This window comes from Buceros rhinoceros, unplaced genomic scaffold (genome assembly GCF_000710305.1).
Source record: "Buceros rhinoceros silvestris isolate BGI_N320 unplaced genomic scaffold, ASM71030v1 scaffold6467, whole genome shotgun sequence".
Lineage (NCBI taxonomy): Eukaryota > Metazoa > Chordata > Aves > Bucerotiformes > Bucerotidae > Buceros > Buceros rhinoceros.
Window position 1 is genome coordinate 2290 of NW_010421466.1, and position 18257 is coordinate 20546.

The 18257-nt window shown below is 40.3% G+C and overlaps 1 protein-coding gene across 1 annotated transcript in view; it reads right to left on the reverse strand.

Moving 5' to 3' along the window:
• Positions 1–18257, reverse strand: part of LOC104496537 (midasin-like) — a gene marked incomplete at both ends in the record, with an annotated part of 30986 nt that overhangs the window by 1161 nt on the left and 11568 nt on the right. The window contains 22 exons of the mRNA XM_010139669.1: positions 628–770; positions 2465–2528; positions 3470–3584; positions 3670–3743; positions 4388–4562; positions 5080–5195; positions 6030–6119; positions 7511–7668; positions 9100–9273; positions 9905–10106; positions 10774–10935; positions 11219–11538; positions 12119–12254; positions 12926–13069; positions 13297–13463; positions 14408–14549; positions 14765–14902; positions 15035–15196; positions 15568–15740; positions 15963–16109; positions 16467–16693; positions 17262–17738. Of these exons, the coding sequence (XP_010137971.1) occupies positions 628–770; positions 2465–2528; positions 3470–3584; positions 3670–3743; positions 4388–4562; positions 5080–5195; positions 6030–6119; positions 7511–7668; positions 9100–9273; positions 9905–10106; positions 10774–10935; positions 11219–11538; positions 12119–12254; positions 12926–13069; positions 13297–13463; positions 14408–14549; positions 14765–14902; positions 15035–15196; positions 15568–15740; positions 15963–16109; positions 16467–16693; positions 17262–17738 (3706 nt within the window). The remainder of the gene's footprint in view (positions 1–627; positions 771–2464; positions 2529–3469; positions 3585–3669; positions 3744–4387; positions 4563–5079; positions 5196–6029; positions 6120–7510; positions 7669–9099; positions 9274–9904; positions 10107–10773; positions 10936–11218; positions 11539–12118; positions 12255–12925; positions 13070–13296; positions 13464–14407; positions 14550–14764; positions 14903–15034; positions 15197–15567; positions 15741–15962; positions 16110–16466; positions 16694–17261; positions 17739–18257) is intronic.

An 18257-nucleotide genomic window follows, 5' to 3' on the forward strand; every position in this document is an offset into this window, starting at 1 on the left:
AGGGAAAAATATAGATGTAGGAAGAAAACATGAACTACAAAATTAACCTTCACCACAGAATTCAAAGTAAGCCTTAAGTTTGTTCACTTACTGCACTGCAGAGTCTCCCTGCAAAGTTCCTGGGTAATTCAGCTTCCCAACCAAGGAAATCTTAAGTTTTCTCTTTCTCAGCTACCAACATACAGTACCCAGCTTTCCCAGCTCAGGCATTAAATAACTCTCGTATACTTCTCTCTGCCTAATGTTTAATCTCTCTCCAGCTACCATACTGAATGGGGACTGCTGTCAGAAATTGTGAATTGAAATAGAAATTGAGATGAACAAAGCACTTCTCAAACTGTGAATCTGTCAGCCTGCCAGCTGCTTCTCTAGCGGGCAAAATCTACAAATCCAAATCTACAATTCAATTGTATTTGAAGACAGGCGGTCCTAAGACCTTCTATGGCAAAGAAGCCGATTTTTTTTTCTTTAAAATACAAAGGAGGATAAGCATCACAGGGATAAATCACAGCAGATCTGACAGACGTTATGAAAAACTGAAACTGGGGTACATTATCTTTGACCTCTGCAAAAAGATTTGTGTATTTCTCATTCACTGCACTTGAAACCTTCTGTTCACTTACTTACCCGGGAATCAGGATTGTCCAACACTACAAAAATAACAAAGATATTGGCATTCTGAGCTGCACGAACTGCTGCTGTCACTCGTTCCTTGCCTTCCAAGAAAAGGCCTCTTCCATCAGATACAATCAAGAGCAGCTGCGCTGTTTCTGAGCACAAAGAACATGTTAAATTCCAGTAAGTTAGAGTAAGCCATGCAAAAGACAGACTATCTTGTTGTTAGTCCTCTGGGTATAATGTCAAAACCCTCAGACCTACAGAAAGTAAGTCTTTATCAAATAGAATCCTGTGACTTAACATTAAGCTGCCATTACCAGTGGGTCAACAAAGTTTTCCCCACTGTGTGAAACCATTGAGAATAACTAGGGAAAACACTCCCAGTCCATCAGTACTGTAACTGAGAATGAGAGGCATGGAAAATAGCTAACAAACTTAGTCATGGCCTTCTCTTTTACGCCTGGTAAGTGCCTAGCAGCTGAATACTGGATTATGAGAGTCCAGCCACCAGATCACTGCCTCAGCAGAGCAACAACTGTGCTGAAAGAGAGTCCGAATCTATTCCTCTAGAAGAAGGTACCTGAGGGTGCATCTGCAACTAAGATGGAGCTTTTGAAGCGTTTCCCTGTTGTACCCAGTGTAATGGGCTTGGCTCCATCACAGCGCACTCTTGGACTGCCCAAAGTGAGTTACTTTGGGAAGAAACTAAACCAGGAGACAGGCCCCAGAGGCAGAATCGAGGCAGTCCAACCACTTCAGGGCTCAGCCCTTGGGACCGGACAAGCTAGTCTGAAGTAACAGTCTGAGTTCCTCAGCACAGAGCATTTTCTGGAGACACGTCACCTGACCCAAGCTGCCGCTGCAGTCAGAGGTACATCCCTCTGAAGGGACATTCTGACTAAGATAGGTATCTATCATCTCTCAGTTATAAGGGAAAACACAGTAACTACAGTCACGAGAGCAAGCCCTCTCTCCTGTTGCCCCCAGAGCATAATGGCTAGGGAGGAAGGCAGAACACTTCCTCCTGTTCTGCTGTCAGGCCCCAGACACGACGGGGCCTGGTCCTTTTACAAAAAGGGGTGGTGTAGCCTAAGGCTGCTTCTCTTGCTAGTGCCCCAGTTCCAGGGAGCTGACTGCTGCTGCATCCCAGCCTAGTTCAACTCCCCTTCAGAACATCTGACAGCCTGGCCACCCTGCGGCAAAACAGCTGTGGATTATACACCCCAGATCGCCCATTTCCTGGAGCACTTTAACAACAAAAGCTTTTTTAAAATATGGGTGCCACCGTGACAAGCTTTTAACTAGCACAAAGCAGCCATTTAGGCTAACTATGGGTCAGCCGGAAGTAACAAGCCTTCCCGCTTTTCTGGGAAATTCAAGCAGCTGATGACCTAAACTTGCACCAGAGTGAAAGGCAGGCAGGGAGCCAGCACTTAACCTCCTCAGAACTGGGTGCTGCTTGGATACGCACAGAAATCAAGCTCTCAGGCAAGAGCAGAAATGCCTAGAGTCAAGGTCACTAGGAAGGCGGACAGTGCTCTAAAGCAAGCAGTGTCCAGGACTTAAACAGGGTCTGGAAACATTAAGTAAATGGAGGCAGGTAAGGTGCGCCTTTTTGAAAAGCCTTAAACAAAACTGCAGTAAATTACCGACAAACATGAAGTAGGTGTCTTTTGGGTTTTGAATTAAGTTTCAACCAAACATTCCCTTTGACAAAGCAAAACCCAAAGCCCTGATTGCAAGCGATGTCTCAGCACTAGGAGTGTTTCCGGCAGGACACTGCTTTGGGACTGCAGTGAGCATTCTGCTGCCATGGCGACAAGCACAGTAAGAAAGAAAAGCTCACCTGGATTAATGTTTTGAGGCAACTGCTGTGCTGCAGCAAACATATTTGCTGAGGATTCTAGAAACTGCAGAGAAAACATATCATAATTCAATAATGATTAACATCTTAACAGAACACAGGTATTTTAAATGCCAGCATAGTTTAGTCTGACCACCTACACAGATAAAATCCTTGGCATTTTACTGTATTAACTCCTGCTTCAAATTTACTAAGTATTTTTGAACTAGAAAATCTTCAGAAAAGCCTTCAATCTGGATTTAAAACTTTTCCGACGCTAACAAAGCCATCAAAACCTCAGTAAACTGATAAAGTGATTAATAGCATCATTAGAGTTATATATCCTATTTATGGGTTGAAATTCCTTGGTTTCAACCTGCAACAGAAGTATCTAGTTACCTATTCCCCATTAAAACCAAGGACATCAACTGTCAAGCCCTCCCAGTTCTGGCCTTTCTAAGGCTGCTGTCATGCTACTTGGGTTTCCTCCTTTCCCATTTAATATTAACAGAAGATCTCACTCAGGCCTGGCAAGCTGAGACTGCAAAAGTCTTCCTTGAAGAAGAAAACTTTGCAGCTGTCCAGGAGGTATTACTACAGAAAGTTATCTTCTTCGGGAATCGGTCAAGTGTGGCAAACTTACACAGCCTGACGAGCATACAAAGCTATTCCTCCTCCTACTGCAGTGGAATCCACGGCTTGAAAACCTCCTGAACTCCCACAAACTTTGATGGGTACCCAGTGGCTTGTACCCAAAATACTCTTTACGACTCAGTACAGAGAAAGACAACTGCTTAGAAGAGGCACACCTCAGAACCAGAGGTGAGAAAACACTCCTCCTATTCTACAACGGAAACCATTCAACCTCTTTGTTACCTAACCAGCTACCACACTCCTAAACAGAAACAACCAGTAAATGTTACAGAGCGGTCGTGAAACCATGAAGCTGCTGACGTCCTGTCTGGAAAAGATTTGCAAGCCTGTTGCCCTAGAGGAATTCTTACTTACCTGGGCTATTTTTGTTTTCTTCTGCTGAAATTTGCAAAGGCGTAATATCCGTGTCCCTGACTGGTCACTGAACTGTTCGTGGAATGGATGCAGCAGCTGAACGGTCTCTCCAAAGCTTTAAAAAGAATAAAAAAATTACAGCGTGAACCTGCTGCTTGCATTCTGTTGTAAAGTCTCACCAAGATTTCAAATAAACTCACCTACACACAGCAATTTGTCCCACTTCTAGAAGAGTCAGTGCATTTCCAATAACTGCCAGGGATTCATAGGCAAGCTATTACAGAAAAAAATTACATCAAAAATAGGATACTCACTCGCAGCTAGTATAGCATGAAATATGAAGAATGTTACTGAAGTTATTTTTCATTGCCTACTAAAACAAGTGAAGAGACTTCCTCTCCCGTTTCCTGTTTCACTTACACAAGATAGTCATTGCAGTCAATACACACTAGTTCTACTGCAGGGCTTCAGCGGGTCGATTGAGAGATGCCACTTCAGGCAGGCTAATGAAATAAACACTGACGTAACTATTTAGAGGGAAATACAATTCTAATAAATGGATACGCTACAACTCAGCTATGATGAACTATTTTTAATCCACCAATCAACTGCACAGCAACGCAAGTTTCGGCCTTTGTAGGCTATAAAAAAAAATAATTTACCAGAGGATACATGTACCTCTGTAACAAATTTAACATCTCCTCCTTTCAGCTAACTTTAACTGATCTTTTAGTAACAAATCTCTTAGACGTGAAGTGACAAGAGTTCAAGCACTCGGACCAGAGAAGGAGCTGTTCTAGAATCACCAAAGTCAAGCTTTCCAACAGCCACCAGCTCTGTACAGGACAAGTCAGAAGCTGACACACTCGTCAACAACAGGTCGTTTCTTCATATACTTCTTCCAAGGTTTTCTTTTACCTGTTTAGAGTGATTGTCTATCATACTAGAGGAATCGTCAATAGCCAAGCAAATCTGGTACTGTCGTTTACTGGGCTTGGTCCTTCGCAACCAGATCTTATCTTTTCGGAACTGACTGGCGATGTATGGAATCACTTTGCGCATGTTCAATCTCTTCCCCGTTCTGTAGTCTCCTCTGTTAAGCAAAACACCACGGTGACAAGGATTATCAGCAGATATCTCATTCTGGAAATCCTGGCATATGCACCAAACCCACAACATTTTGTAAAATATAATAAAAACGAAATTAGTAGTTCTAATATTCATAATTAGGTGTAGAAAGAAGCTCACATTTTAATGCAAGATGGATATATACATTAAAAAAATCTCTTAACAACAATATAAAAAATATTGATATTTAACATAATCTTTTGACTCAGCAGCATTTCACACATTTAAGTTGGTTTGATCCCCTGTTGCATAGAAGGAAAGAAAAGAGGCGGCAGTATCCTCAGGATGGGTACCTACTACATCATGTTTGCATTTCATGAAATAACCTAGTATTCCCACACAAAAGTACAATGAATGCATTTGCAAACAGGGATGATTACTACAAAGCCAGAACTACACAGAGCTGTAGTTGTACAGAGGTCAAAGCCCCCCAAAGAGCAGGAGTTTAACAAAACTGGAAGCCTCAGAAGGACCCAACTTACTTCAGTTTGGCTGCTTGAGTGGGTTCCAGTATGAGTCGCAGCTGTTCACAAAGCTGCTGTGATAGCGGAGCTGTGAGTACCAAGTACCTCTGCCACAACTGTGCTGCTTCCTTCTCCTAAAACAGCATACATCACAGACAGAAATGAAAATGAATTATGAAAAAAATCAAAAAGCTGGGAAGCACTGCCTGAAAACAGAAAATACAGCTCCGTGTGCTAAGGGGGAGGTAGCAGGTAACTACCCGCTGGAACTGTGAGCACTCTTCTAAAGATGACAGTTTGCATCCAATGTAGGATGCTCCTTGCTGCTATGTGCAACGGTCATCTCTCTAGGAGCACACAAAGCAACTTCAGCTGTTCATAGAGGAAAATCTTGTAACGGCCACTACTGATAGCTAGTATTACAGCAAGGCAAGCTATAAAGTCCACTAGGTTCTGTGTTGGTCACCAGAAATAAAAATTAATTGAAATTCAGCAAAATTCTTAAGCCTCTACAGTGGCAATTTCATTCAGGAATTACTTCCAAATATGGTTTACAATTCATAACTAGGACAGTCAGAGCAAGTATCATACTCTGGTTCTGCTGGTGGTTAGCTCAAACTCCCACCACAGCAAGTGACGGCGACAGCTTCTGTTAGTCATGACTTTGTGAAACTGGTGTCCAGCACTCAACTGCAGGTGACAACTCAAAACAGAAGGGGCTTGGCGGGATTGAGAAAACGTTTCCAACTATGCAAGTTTTAGAAGTCATTATCAAGAGATACCTTTCTGCAAATAGTACGCAGCACATTCAAAACATGACCTGAAACTTCATCCTACGTCTAAATCACGTGATTTTAATGTTTAGATTCCATCCTGCTTGGCTTCGTCTTGTTTTACCGATGAAGCATTGAGGAAATAATGCAATGAATGATTCTCTGACAGTTTTATACTAAAACGAGGTCACGAACCTCATCTGGAGTTCCAGACTGCTGTGTCTGCCAGGCTTCCAACTGCCTTTCAAGTTCCTTTCTTAGCTCTTCAGGATCTCTAACGATGTGCTAGAAATGCAGTTATGAGGATTCATGAAACAGAAAAGTAAGTTCACATCTGGTGATCCCCAAACTATAGCAAACTATTGAAAAGTAAAGCACATTGTTCTTACGACACAGAGACCTGAAAAAATTTTAATGACGATTCTCAATCTCCATTTTTTTAATAGCCTCCCTGAACAAGAGGCATAAGTACCTCCCCACAAATACCTGCATCTGTGACACAGTCAACACAGAAACAAAGCTAGCGACACCTACAATAAAAGACACTGAAAATAATAAAATACAGAACTTCAAGATAATTTAATGAAGTTATCTTGACAAACGCGACATTTAATGACAGACAGTATAATGGAGATCAGACTAATGAACACTACCTATCTAGTATCTTCCAAAATATAACATGCTTCCCTTAATTATTGATGTTAACACCTTCATTTAAAGCACTGAAATAACGGAATGGTGTCTTCCTCTTTACCTGCCAGCAAATACTATTTGATAAACTGTTCTGTTAAGGGACACCCAAGCTTTATTACACTTCTTCAGCTTTTATTCTGCTTTCAGCGCTAACTTCTGCTCCTGACTTGTAAAACCACAGCTTAGCCATATAGTCTGCATAACCTGCAGGTTTACTGGATTAAGGAAAATAAGCCTGTGAATGCAAACTCAACAGTACCAACAGCTTCTCATTCCTCAAGAAGCAGCAGCAGTCCCTCTGGCCACCTACTGCAGGTTTAAGGAAGGAAGAGTGCACACGGAGGGGGCTTCTTCCCTCCTCCTGCTGAGAGGTGAGAACTTGGAACTTTCCCCCTGCCCCGCACGTTTCCCTTCCTCTTTAACTGATGTGGCAAGAGCTCCCCCTCCTGTTTCAGGTTTTGCTTGTCAATTGAAAAGAACCAGCCCACCACAAAAAAGAGGCACCTAACTATTCTAACGACAGGACACCCTCGCATTCAGCAGCCTTTTCCAAAGAGCTGCCACATTTGGCACTAAGATGGAAATACCAGGTATCGCTGGCACATGATCCTTTCACGTTGTGCGCAGAAACAGTACAATACTGCTCTCCAGGTACGCACTCAGGACACAATATTGAAAGCATGGAAGGACAATACTTCTGAAAAAACACTGAAAACATTCTTACTTCCACTAGTTACCCATCATCGACTGCTTCTGTCCCATGCTGATGATAAAATGTGCTTTTTCACAGCCACCAGTTTGCACTGGGAAACTATGAGTGTTACATGAAGCTCTAGAACCCTCTAGGCTATGATAATATTATTCTGAGACATTCATGAAAGGGTCACAAAGGTTCTGTAATATTTGCAATCATTAACACAGTTCACATAAAATAAGGCTGTTTCTACTACTGTAGTTGTAAGACGACACACTGGGTAACATACCTGGGAAGCGTCCATCAAAAACTGACGGGCTGTGTGTATGGTTGAGTCCTTGCTTCTCTCTGGCTTCTCTTCAGTCACCTTTGGTAGCTTTTCTGTTGTAGGGTTATTGACATCCTCCGAGTCAAAAGTCTGAATCTCTGGCTCCACTTCAGCTGGTCCTACAAGCACAAAATGAATTACAGACTTTGGTTCCTCTATTATGTGTGATCCACAATCTTAAGACTTTTACAAAGAGTCTCACATGCTTTGTAGTGCAACCTAGACAATTTTTTTTTAAGAGAAATGCACAAATTTAAGACAATCAATTCTAGGAGTAAAATGAGTAGAGACCCTGCAACTCACTGGAACAGGTAAGTATGTATTTCCCTATGCAAACAGATTTTCTCTCTTATAACCTTGCTAAATGAAGAAAATCTTAATGAACAGATCTTTAACAGCTGTAAATTCCATTGGTGAAATACAATTTTTGAGCTTTACAGCCTTTCTGACAGAGTGACAGAAGTATAAAGCCATTTGAGAACAATCAGAAAGTTATTTTACAAAAAAATGGCAATCTTCTCTTTTATTCTTTGGTTTTGTAACAGAAGAGTTTTCTATAAATCAGAAATCAATTTTAAAATAAAGAAACAGATTTTTATTACTGTTTCCACTATAATACACTAATAACTCATTTTTTCAAGAATTATTCTAAGAAAAAAAATTACATTGCAGGAGGTGTTTCAAAGATCCTAGTTTTTCAGAACATACTATTAGAGCATCTCGTGGAAAACCAAATAGACTGGTTACATGTATGCCTGTACCACAAAGCTAATGAGAGATCTCAGTGAAGAGAGAAACCTGGCAGGAGTGGGAGGCAAGAAGTTGAGCTCAGGCTGGTAAAATTCCTGCTCCCCTCTCCAGCCAGCTTTTGTGAGGTTTGGTAAGAAAACCATTCAAAATTCCAAGCTACAGCGTCATTCACTTAGATTCATCAACATGAAATACTTCTGTCGCAACTGGCAAGAGAGATTTATTGCTATCTAGTTTATTTTGTTTGTGTGGCTGACAAGTCTGACCTATCTTCTCCACATCTACCATCTGATAGCCATTTTCTGTTAGGCGGCTCAGTTTTGATTTGTTTCACTCCCACTTCAGGAAGAAAGCAGCGAGACTTTGGTGCTACCTCACCGGGTGTTGTTCAGACTGGCTCCTCAACTTCTTGGTGTTTTCTCAGAAGTTACACACAAAAAAAGTTGAGTTATGTGGTGTTGATGCTGGTGACACTGGAATGCATTGTTATATGCCAATTAATTAAGCGGACTGGCATTGTGTCTAACAGCAGGAAAGAGCTTGCTTTTTACTCCAAAGTAGTGGATAAAGATTAGAGGCCATTAACTTGAAAGAAAACAGCAAACCCCTTGTCACTCAACCAATTTGGCAAAGGCTGATGCTGGTTACCAGGCAGGAGTAAAGATACTGCTGCAGCAAACTCAATTAAGAGCTGGTGTTTTAGTCTTATAGAACATATACACATCCATTACACACAAATATAAACACCTACACGTGAAGACACACATCAGCGTATGTTTAGAATGTTTAAGTTAATGTACCAGGAGTTTTAGTGGCAGTAGATTTCTTTTTTTCTGGCTTCAGCTCCTCTGTGTCTACTGCTCTGAGATCCTCATCGTCCTGCATTTCTGTTTCCATAGCGGCATCTTCAGAATTTCCCTCTTCCTTTTCTTCAAGAGGCGTAGTAGATTTCTCTTGCTCCTTGCTAGCAACATCTGTATAAAGGCGACCATACTTAAAGGGGAAAGTGGAAGGAAAAGCAGTGGAATTGAAAAAAAAAAAGTTGCATTCTAAGGCCGCTGCAAATCGGTTTTAGTGAACTTCAGAGTAGATCTGAGCTATTGTCTCATCCTCAGTTTTATCTTTCACTGCGCTGTGCCATGTATCAATGAGCTATTGCCCTGAAAACCTGATGAATAAAATAGACTATTTAACAGAAAACAATTTGTTTAAATTCAGATCAGAGCAATATTTTTCAGAGACATCAATATGTTTGATACAGAATAAAGAACCTGTTATGTCATCCTAAATATTTTGCATGTGTGATAGCATTTTGGGCTTCAAAATAATTGAAGTAAGATTTGAAGAGAACAGATCTTAGATATTCGTTAAACTAAAATCCATTTTTGAGTCAATACAGTATTCTAAAAAATGCTATCATTCATTGGAACCCGATTGCCAAGGAGTAGCAATTATTGTAGTGAAACGATCCTGCATCTTAAACCAAAGCACGGGTTGTTAGAAACTAACTTTCTAAAAACCTGCTGGGAAAACTACAGTCAATAGGAGCGCTTCCGGCTTTGATTCTGCAATGACAGTTCTTTATACCCAGAAATACCACCATACCGTATGTCTGTGCATCATAGCACTCAGAGCCTTGTTTAACGTGTTCGAATGCATCAGCCTCCTCCACGTTCTGCTCAGGCTGAGTTGTATTCCGCTTCGCTTCACTGCTGGATTCTATGGTTCTGAGCCGCTTGTGGACACGTTCGTTGTGATCGCCCATGGAACGCTCGTTGTCTGCCTGACCAGGTTTCCTCTTAAAACTCTGATAAAGAAGTTCATGGTGTTAATTTGAAGCGAGGTGCAACCAAAAGCTGTTTAGAAGAGTTCTAACATGGGGAAATGGAGTCCTACCTATTTTCTGGTTAACATTAAGACATCCAAATTAACACAAAAAAGAAAAAAAAGAAAAGGGTTTTTTTTTAAAAGAAAAGATGAACCTGGGTATTTTTTCTGCTTTGCTTCTGAGAAGCCATCCGGGCCACGCGTGTAGATTCGTGGCCTTCTGACTGGTTTGCACTTGAAGCTCCACTTCCATATTCCTGGGAGACAAAAAGAAAAAAAAATTGCAACAGTAACTGAAAAGGGACTTACAGCTTTTATAGACAACTTTGAGAAGTTAGACTGTGATGCTGTGCTGCCTTCTGCTGTGAATGACAAACGGTTCACAGCTGCAGGTGTTCTTCTTGGGGAGAGCAGGCAAGACATTTCTGCACCTCCACAGTTAGCCTCAACTTACCACAGTTTTTTTTTTCACTGCTATGACGATATCTACCTGGTCTTCAATTTTTTCAGTGGATTTATAATTGACCTTCTAAAAATTGGATCTTAGACACAATTCTTAAATATATGGCAGCAACTCCTTGACTGTAACTTGAAAACATATTCACAGGTTCCGCATTTTTTAACTAGGACGTTTCCATGTAATTTACCTCTTTAGCCTGGTCTCTTTCTGAAGCCTCTCCAGCCAGCTCAACTGCACTGTCACTCTGCAGGTTTTCTTGCCCAGTCTGTCCTTCTGTTTCATGCTCCATTCTTTGCTCAGGGTCAGGGATCTGCTCATCCGTCTCTGAATTATCTTTACTCTCTTCTTCCTGCAATAACATGTTTATTTCAACATTCTAGAAAATACTGGGAAACAGAAGGTCAAGGAGGTAACAAGAATACAGATGGCATAAATTTAGTTTAAAGTTTAACAGTAAGCACATCTGTTATCTTGATGAAGATTCTCACTAACGCTGCACCTACCCAATGTCAAATTTGTTTCAGAGCACCACAGAACACATCTACTCCGTAAGTTCTGTATGAGCTAATTAAAAAATAAAAAAAGGGTAGGTGGGTGGGAAGAGAATCAAGCTTTTATTTATTACTCTCTACCTGAGGTTGAAGGCCTTGGTCAGTCGCAGGGACTCCCTTATCTTCAGCAGATTCGTTTTCTTCCTCATCAGGTGGTTGTGACTCTTCCTTTTCTTCTGCTGCATCCTCAATGTTCCCTGCATTTTCTTCTTGATCATGAGCATCTTTGTCCCCTTCATCTTCCTCCTCCTCTTTATCTTCAGAAATGCCTTCTTCAGCTGGTTCTGCATCTTGATCATCTCTTTCTGTATCCTCTGCAGTATCCTCTGCATTCTGTTCTGCCTTCTCAGCCTCACTTAAATCAACAGGTTTCTCATCTATTTCAAAAGCATTCTCCTCTTCTGGATTAAAAAAATCAGAAAGGCATACAAAACTTTCAGTGAAGTAGAGAGATAGTGGTTATTACAGGTATTTGGAATAAAACTGCCCAATCTATCAGAAAAATTTTTAAGAAAACACTGAAAATTCTATACATAGAACCTATGATTTTCTATAGCACATAATTTCTTTAAGTCTCAACTGGTTTGTAACTAACAATAGAGCAGGATTAACTTCCTTTAAACTAATATTCTTGAGGGTCAGTTGACTTGGAGTACAAATGCTCGCAAGTATCACAGAAAAAAGTGAAACCACAAAAGTAACTGGAGCTTCTAGCATAAATGTGTATCACTTGGATAACACAAGATGCCTGCTCCACATGAAAGGCAGGTAGAGAAAAATGCTGTAATGTTGAGTTGTTATCTGGCTTGCATTTGGTATCTTCATTATTCTGACAGACAGAAGTGAATCTGCAACTTCTTTTTAAACAGAATCCTACCACCACTTCTCTTCGTTCTAGAGAGAAAAGGAGCTTATAATCTGTTCCTCCCTATTTCCATTTGGTTTTTATCTGGGAATCTGTAAAGACAATTTCAGCTATACCTTCATCCTCTTCTTCCTCATCACTCTTCCCATCATTCTCCAGGTTCAAATCATCAGGAAGGTCCAAAGGTTCAACTTCAGGCTGCTTTTCTTGCTGGCCATGATAAGGATCTATTTCGTTCTCATCATACTCACGCTGTCAGCAAAAGAATGGAGTGAGAAAAATAACAGGTATGTCATTAGTGGGAGGAAAGGCAAAGATGAGAAATAAGGTACTACTGAATTCTCTGGGACACAGAAATACTGGATACAGTGTTACATTCTGATCAGTTAAAAACAAATTTCCAGTAGTACACATCCTCATCCATAAATAACACAAAAAGATTAATTTTTGGCAAATGCATTTACATAAATTGTTACTTCTCCCAAACAGCATGTTTTGTGTTCAGAATCCAGTTTTCCTAGATGAAAAAGTCTGAACAGAATCTGCACTCGTGTACAATGATGGAATCTTCAAGCACACTGTACACAGATTTTTGGGACGTGTCCCCCCGATTTAAGATGTTTCGGCTGTTGAACACAGAACTTTTAAGCTTTGTCCATCAAAACATCAATTCAGCGTAAAGCTTGATTTAGCAACCATTACAAGTTCAGGTTAGCACAAACAAAATTTCTTCTGGATTATGGATCAGAAAATATACATATAATGAACAAAATAGAATTCATTTTTAGTTCTGAAGTGAGCTAACTTTTTTCAGGGAAGTTCACTATTAAATAAAGAGCATTTAAAATTCTCAGAAACACATATGTGAGCAACAGAATACAGTTTAACAGCAAGATGCTGTATGTAATCCAAATAAGTTTTACCTCATCAATTTGTTCATGGATTTTCTCTTTGTTTCCACTGTTATCATCTTGTTGCTCTTCTTCCTCATCCTTAGGAGGCTGTTTTTTATTATCCTTGTTTCCTGTGCCCAAATTGTCATCTTTTGCAACTAGTTCTGGATCCTCCTATTAACCAACAAATTCAAAAGGAACTCCATTATGCTACCTGCTTCTGAAAGTCTCAGTGACAAGACATCATCTCCTTCAGAAGAAATGACAACACTAAATAACTTATCATACACTCAAATTACTCCTTTCTCAGACCAAGAGCTATGCAAGTGTGTTCACAGTCCAGCAGACATCATGTTCGCAGAGTTTAATCCCTTTGATATACCTCTTCCCTCCCCCCTTACCTCATCCATTCCTGGTCCAGTTTCTTCTGTTTTACTACTGGTATCTTCATCATCATCATCTTCATCCCCCCAAAGCCTCTCATCAAGTTTATCGTCAGCTTCAGCATCACCAAGATTTCCCATCTGCTTATCCAGCTCCTCCTCTTCATCTGATTTATCATCATTTTCTGTGTACAGTTCAGAATGTGTTTCAGTACAGAAGAGATAAAACTCTTTCATTAAGTTCATAAACAAGCAGTCATGCTTGCATCTTAATTTCATCCCCCTATGCACTTAACTAGGAGATGCAGAAAAAGACACACCTGTACTAACACCCAGAAGAGCAGGGTCCTAATTCCGTGATTCAGAGTGTTCTCCTGGACATACGGACACACACGGCATTCTCTCCCTCAGACTAACGAGTTCCAAGGTGTAAAATCTGGATAACTTAAACTCTCTTTTCCTTACTTTCTCCCTCCTACATTTTCAAAATGTTTTAACATACTGGGATGGGAAAGGTCCGTTGAACTCTGTTTACTAGCTTGGGACTTTGCCCTCTTGTGCAGATGAACCTATTCTTGGCAGTTTATCAGAGATTTGAAACTAGATTAATGCTACAGTAATTTGTAAGTCACATTAATTTCACATGTTCAAGCTGTTACCCTTTAAAGTGAAGAACTGCTAGCTTTTGGGCAAGTAGCATCTTCAGTGCATCTAATACATGTCGCTATTTTTTCCATTTTCAAAAGGTAAAGTTAAATGCTTTTTATTGCTTAAGTTAGCAATAGCTTTGTTAGACATGTTTTGAAATTAACTACAGCTGTAAGTTGTTCTGTTGATCTTCAACAGCTCCACAAAGTCAGATACTGATTTTAAAATGCATCTATAGGTCAGCTCACAACAGGAAGAAAGAATTGGTTTCCTTCATTCCAAAACCATCGCAGTGATATAAAAGAGACAGTATTTTCTTCATACGCTTCTTCGCCTTCATATTAATACTTCCCAGTACTCACACAAAACCAGCACTACTCTGTTTTAACACTGAGTTTTCATATGCTTCATTAGATAAAAGCATCAACCATTATCGGACTCATCTAGAATATTTAAGTTTGCCATAGTGGAAGGACCAAACCTTTTTTCTCCTGTTCCCCATCATGCATTTTTCCTTCAAAGTCTTCTGACATTTCAATTGCGTTGTCTTCTCCCTCAATGTCTGGTTTAGAATCTTGATCCTCTCTCTCCTTCTCTTCATTCTTTTGAAAACTGTCTTCTATCTGAATTATTGGTAAAGCCAAAAATTACAGTGGATCTTGCCTATATATTAAAGCTTGAAGTACCACAACAATATTTATAAGCCTATACGCAAAGTTAAAATCCAAGAGACTGAAGGCAACTTCACATTTCTTTTATTTGAAACATCCACCACATGGATTTCAAGGGTTCTTTTCAGTTTTACTTGATTTAAACAAGAACAACCCCAAACACTTGCCTGATCTTCACTTTCTATTTTGTCGCTCACATCCTTCTTGCCTTCCCCATCTCCAATACCACCGTCCTCATAATCATGAAACTGTGTTGCTCCCTCTCCGGCTTCATCTTCAAGCAATTCTTTTGGCAGACAGAAACCCTACAAAGGCAAACAGAAACTCAGAACTTTCAGCAGTAGTAAGTATATCTTTCGGCTTGCTTTCTACTTAAGACTTTGGTATGCATTAAATACATGCTTACCCTATACGGACCATCATCTCTAATCACTTACCCTTTGGGCAAGCTCTGTAAAGACGCTAGTTAAAACAGAAAGCAATTTTCCAGTACTCCTGTGAGATGCCAGTGAAACGGTCAGGTAGAACAGGACAAGATCTGAATACTTGCAGAGCATGGGCTTTAGGCGCACCAGCAAATAGCAGGACTGGTCGAAGAACTGCAGTAAAAACCAAACAACAGCTGTCAAATAGGATGACGTATGTACTGAGACGCAGCTCAGGGAAGGTGATGATAGAGACTGAAAACAGATGCTCGAACCAGAAATATCAGTAGGTGAGTTTCCACATAATTTCTAAGGCTTCCAGAACTTTTTCTACATTTTCACAAAAACTAGAACTTTTCCCTCTTACTAAAGGAATATCTCGCTTTTGCGCTATAGAAGAGTACTTATATTTGGCCATAATTCCTCACATGCTTCTAGTTCTAGAGTATTCAACAATATGAAGCAATGCACATTTAACCACCGAAGCTCACAGTTCCAAATCTTTTGATACCCCTAGGCCAGAAACTTGAGAAGAACAATTTTACCTTATGTTTATCTGAAGTGTAATCTTCCCCGTAAGATTTCAGGTTCTCCAGAAGCTCTGAAATAGCCGAAACTGCTTTCTGCACATGCAAAGAATCCAAATCAGCAGAGAGATCTTCATCCAAAAGCTTAGTTAAATGTCCTGCTTTAATCACGTCAAATGAGGCTGCATCCTCTGTTAGAAAAACATAAAAAACAGGGAAATCAAGTCAGACATTCTAGAAATGTTAGAGCAAGCAATCTAGAAGTAATTGTTCTATCTGTTTAAATAGACCTCCATTAAAACAGCTAATTCCCTGGGTATTGGTACCTCTGCTAGACACACAATTTAAAGATACTTTACCGTTTGCATAGTTTAAACTCTCCTCCTCCCCCTAAAGTAAATTAACAAACTTACCATTTTCCTCTGGAGCTTTTTCTTCCTCTTCCCCATCTTCCTGTTTTCTCTCAACCAAACACTGGATGGCATACAGAACAACACGGATAACAGCTTCCACTTTCGCTGAGAAGTGCTCCACAAACTCTTCACCTGGCCGTTGATTTCCTTTTGAACCATAACACAGGCAGTTTTACACGGACACACATTAAATTACAGGTTACTATGTTTCCCCATGCACGGATCATGATAAGCCCCATGCAATTTTTACCACACAGTTCCACTAAAGTCTCCTTGCCAATCCTGATCTACTACTATGGTGCAAGATCCGTCATCAACAGACACTGATTAAGGGGGGGAAAAAACCCCATTACTGCACAACTTAAGTCTGGACTAAATTCTGCAAGTTTGAATTTCATCAGGTGTTTCTGAATGAACATGGAGCCATCTTCTGCAACAATTAACCTAATGAATCCTTATATATTTACCTAATTTACAGGACAGGCAGAGAAGAGTTGTCCTTACCACTGCGATTTGACGTGGAAGCAAGAAGCTGTGTTCTCCAGGCTATGAAGTCTGCAGATGTATTATTAACTTCCTCTTGTATATACTTTAGGCTCTCGATTAGGGTCATCTGATTTGCAGCTTGCCCGCCTTCCCCATTTGGAAGAAATAGCGACTCTATGCCTTGTAACTGAGAGGAGACTTCCAGCAAACAACCCACAGCTGATGCGCAAACTTCAAAATCTCTCCTGCAACAAGACATACCGTAACACTGAAAGAACAAATGAACACTTTGATTTAAGATTAAACCTTTCCTTGGGGCAGGGATGAGGAGAAGGAAGCTGATCTCCATCTTGAACTTATTTAAGAAGTTTCACAACAAGCAAATATGCTGCCACTTACACTCGTACTGTTTGGACAGAAAGCGATAGGCGTGTATATTATCATTGTTATTATTATTAAATAGGCTACAGAGCTCTTCTAAAATAAAAATTTCTTCATTAAATTAGACATTTGAAATTCACCTCATTAACTGAGGAGCTATGGGGATGAAAACCTGGGAGACCAAAGACAAACAGAAGCCGAGATGAACCACTTCTTTTCTGACTTATCAGGGGAGTGGGAGGAGAGACACATACATATGCTTAAGCAGCCAGGCATTGCATGTGGCAAGGAAAGCGAATGGAAACAAGCTTCAACAGCACCTGAACACACTTTTCAAGAGATGCATAGGCAAACATTTTCAAGATGATCTCACATATCTTTCACGAACATACAACATAGAGAGATTCAATTTCATGCACATGTAGAACTCACCAGGAATAAAACAAGGTGCCACGTGACTGTTGTCTTATTTTGTCCACTTCTGCTTTCATCGCCTTCACATTTGCCAGCATTGCAGTCAATTGTGTAGCTACCTGCAGCCACAGCCGATCCTTATTTCGCATCCTGCACCCAGGAGGCAATTGCTCAACTGTTACTGGAGTTAGGTATTTCAGCTCTGAGGGAATTAGGTCAGGTATTCCTGTAAAAACATCTCCCATTTCAGGTCCGGAACTCTGAAAAAGGTCTGTTTTGACAGGCGTCCTTTCATCGCCATTGCACTCTAACTCTTCTTTTGGGCAGCACTGCATAAACCAAGACAGCTCCTCCAGAACTATCACACACTGCATGGAAAGTTGCTGCAGTTTGTCAGTCCAGCGTTGAATACTGTCTTGAGGAGGAAATGCTACGTTATATTCTCTGTCAGCAGCCAACCTAGAATCTATCTCCTGTATAAAACTCAGGAGGTTCCTAGTCAAGAAGAAAGAAGGAAAAGTTACAAAAGAGTCTGGTATTAAACAGGTACATAATTACAGGGCCTCAGCACACTGGAACCACCAGCTCAGCTCTTCAACCTAACAGATTTGCTTTTTCTCTTTGAAAAGCTCAACATTTACACTTAGTTTATTAAAGCACTAGATCATATGAACTCAGTGGACGTCAAACTTTTTCTGGAAAAACTAAAATTCTAGTCTTTTTTTTAAAAAAAGTTTTCCTTAATGATTGATTATTTCTCTCCATTACATACGGAGTTGGAGTTGTCCTGAAAACAGGGCTTTGTGAGATTTCTCGGAATCTACACCATGTTTTCAAACAACCCTTAACCTTGTGACCTGATTAATTTTCCTCTATTATAAAGGCAAATTAGATTCTAACACACCTTCATGCTCTGAAGTGCGGCATAACAATCAGCTTGTAACAAATGATTACTCTGATTCACAAGTCGGAAATGCAGACAAGTATCTTAGATGTTTTGCTATTCCTGCTGCT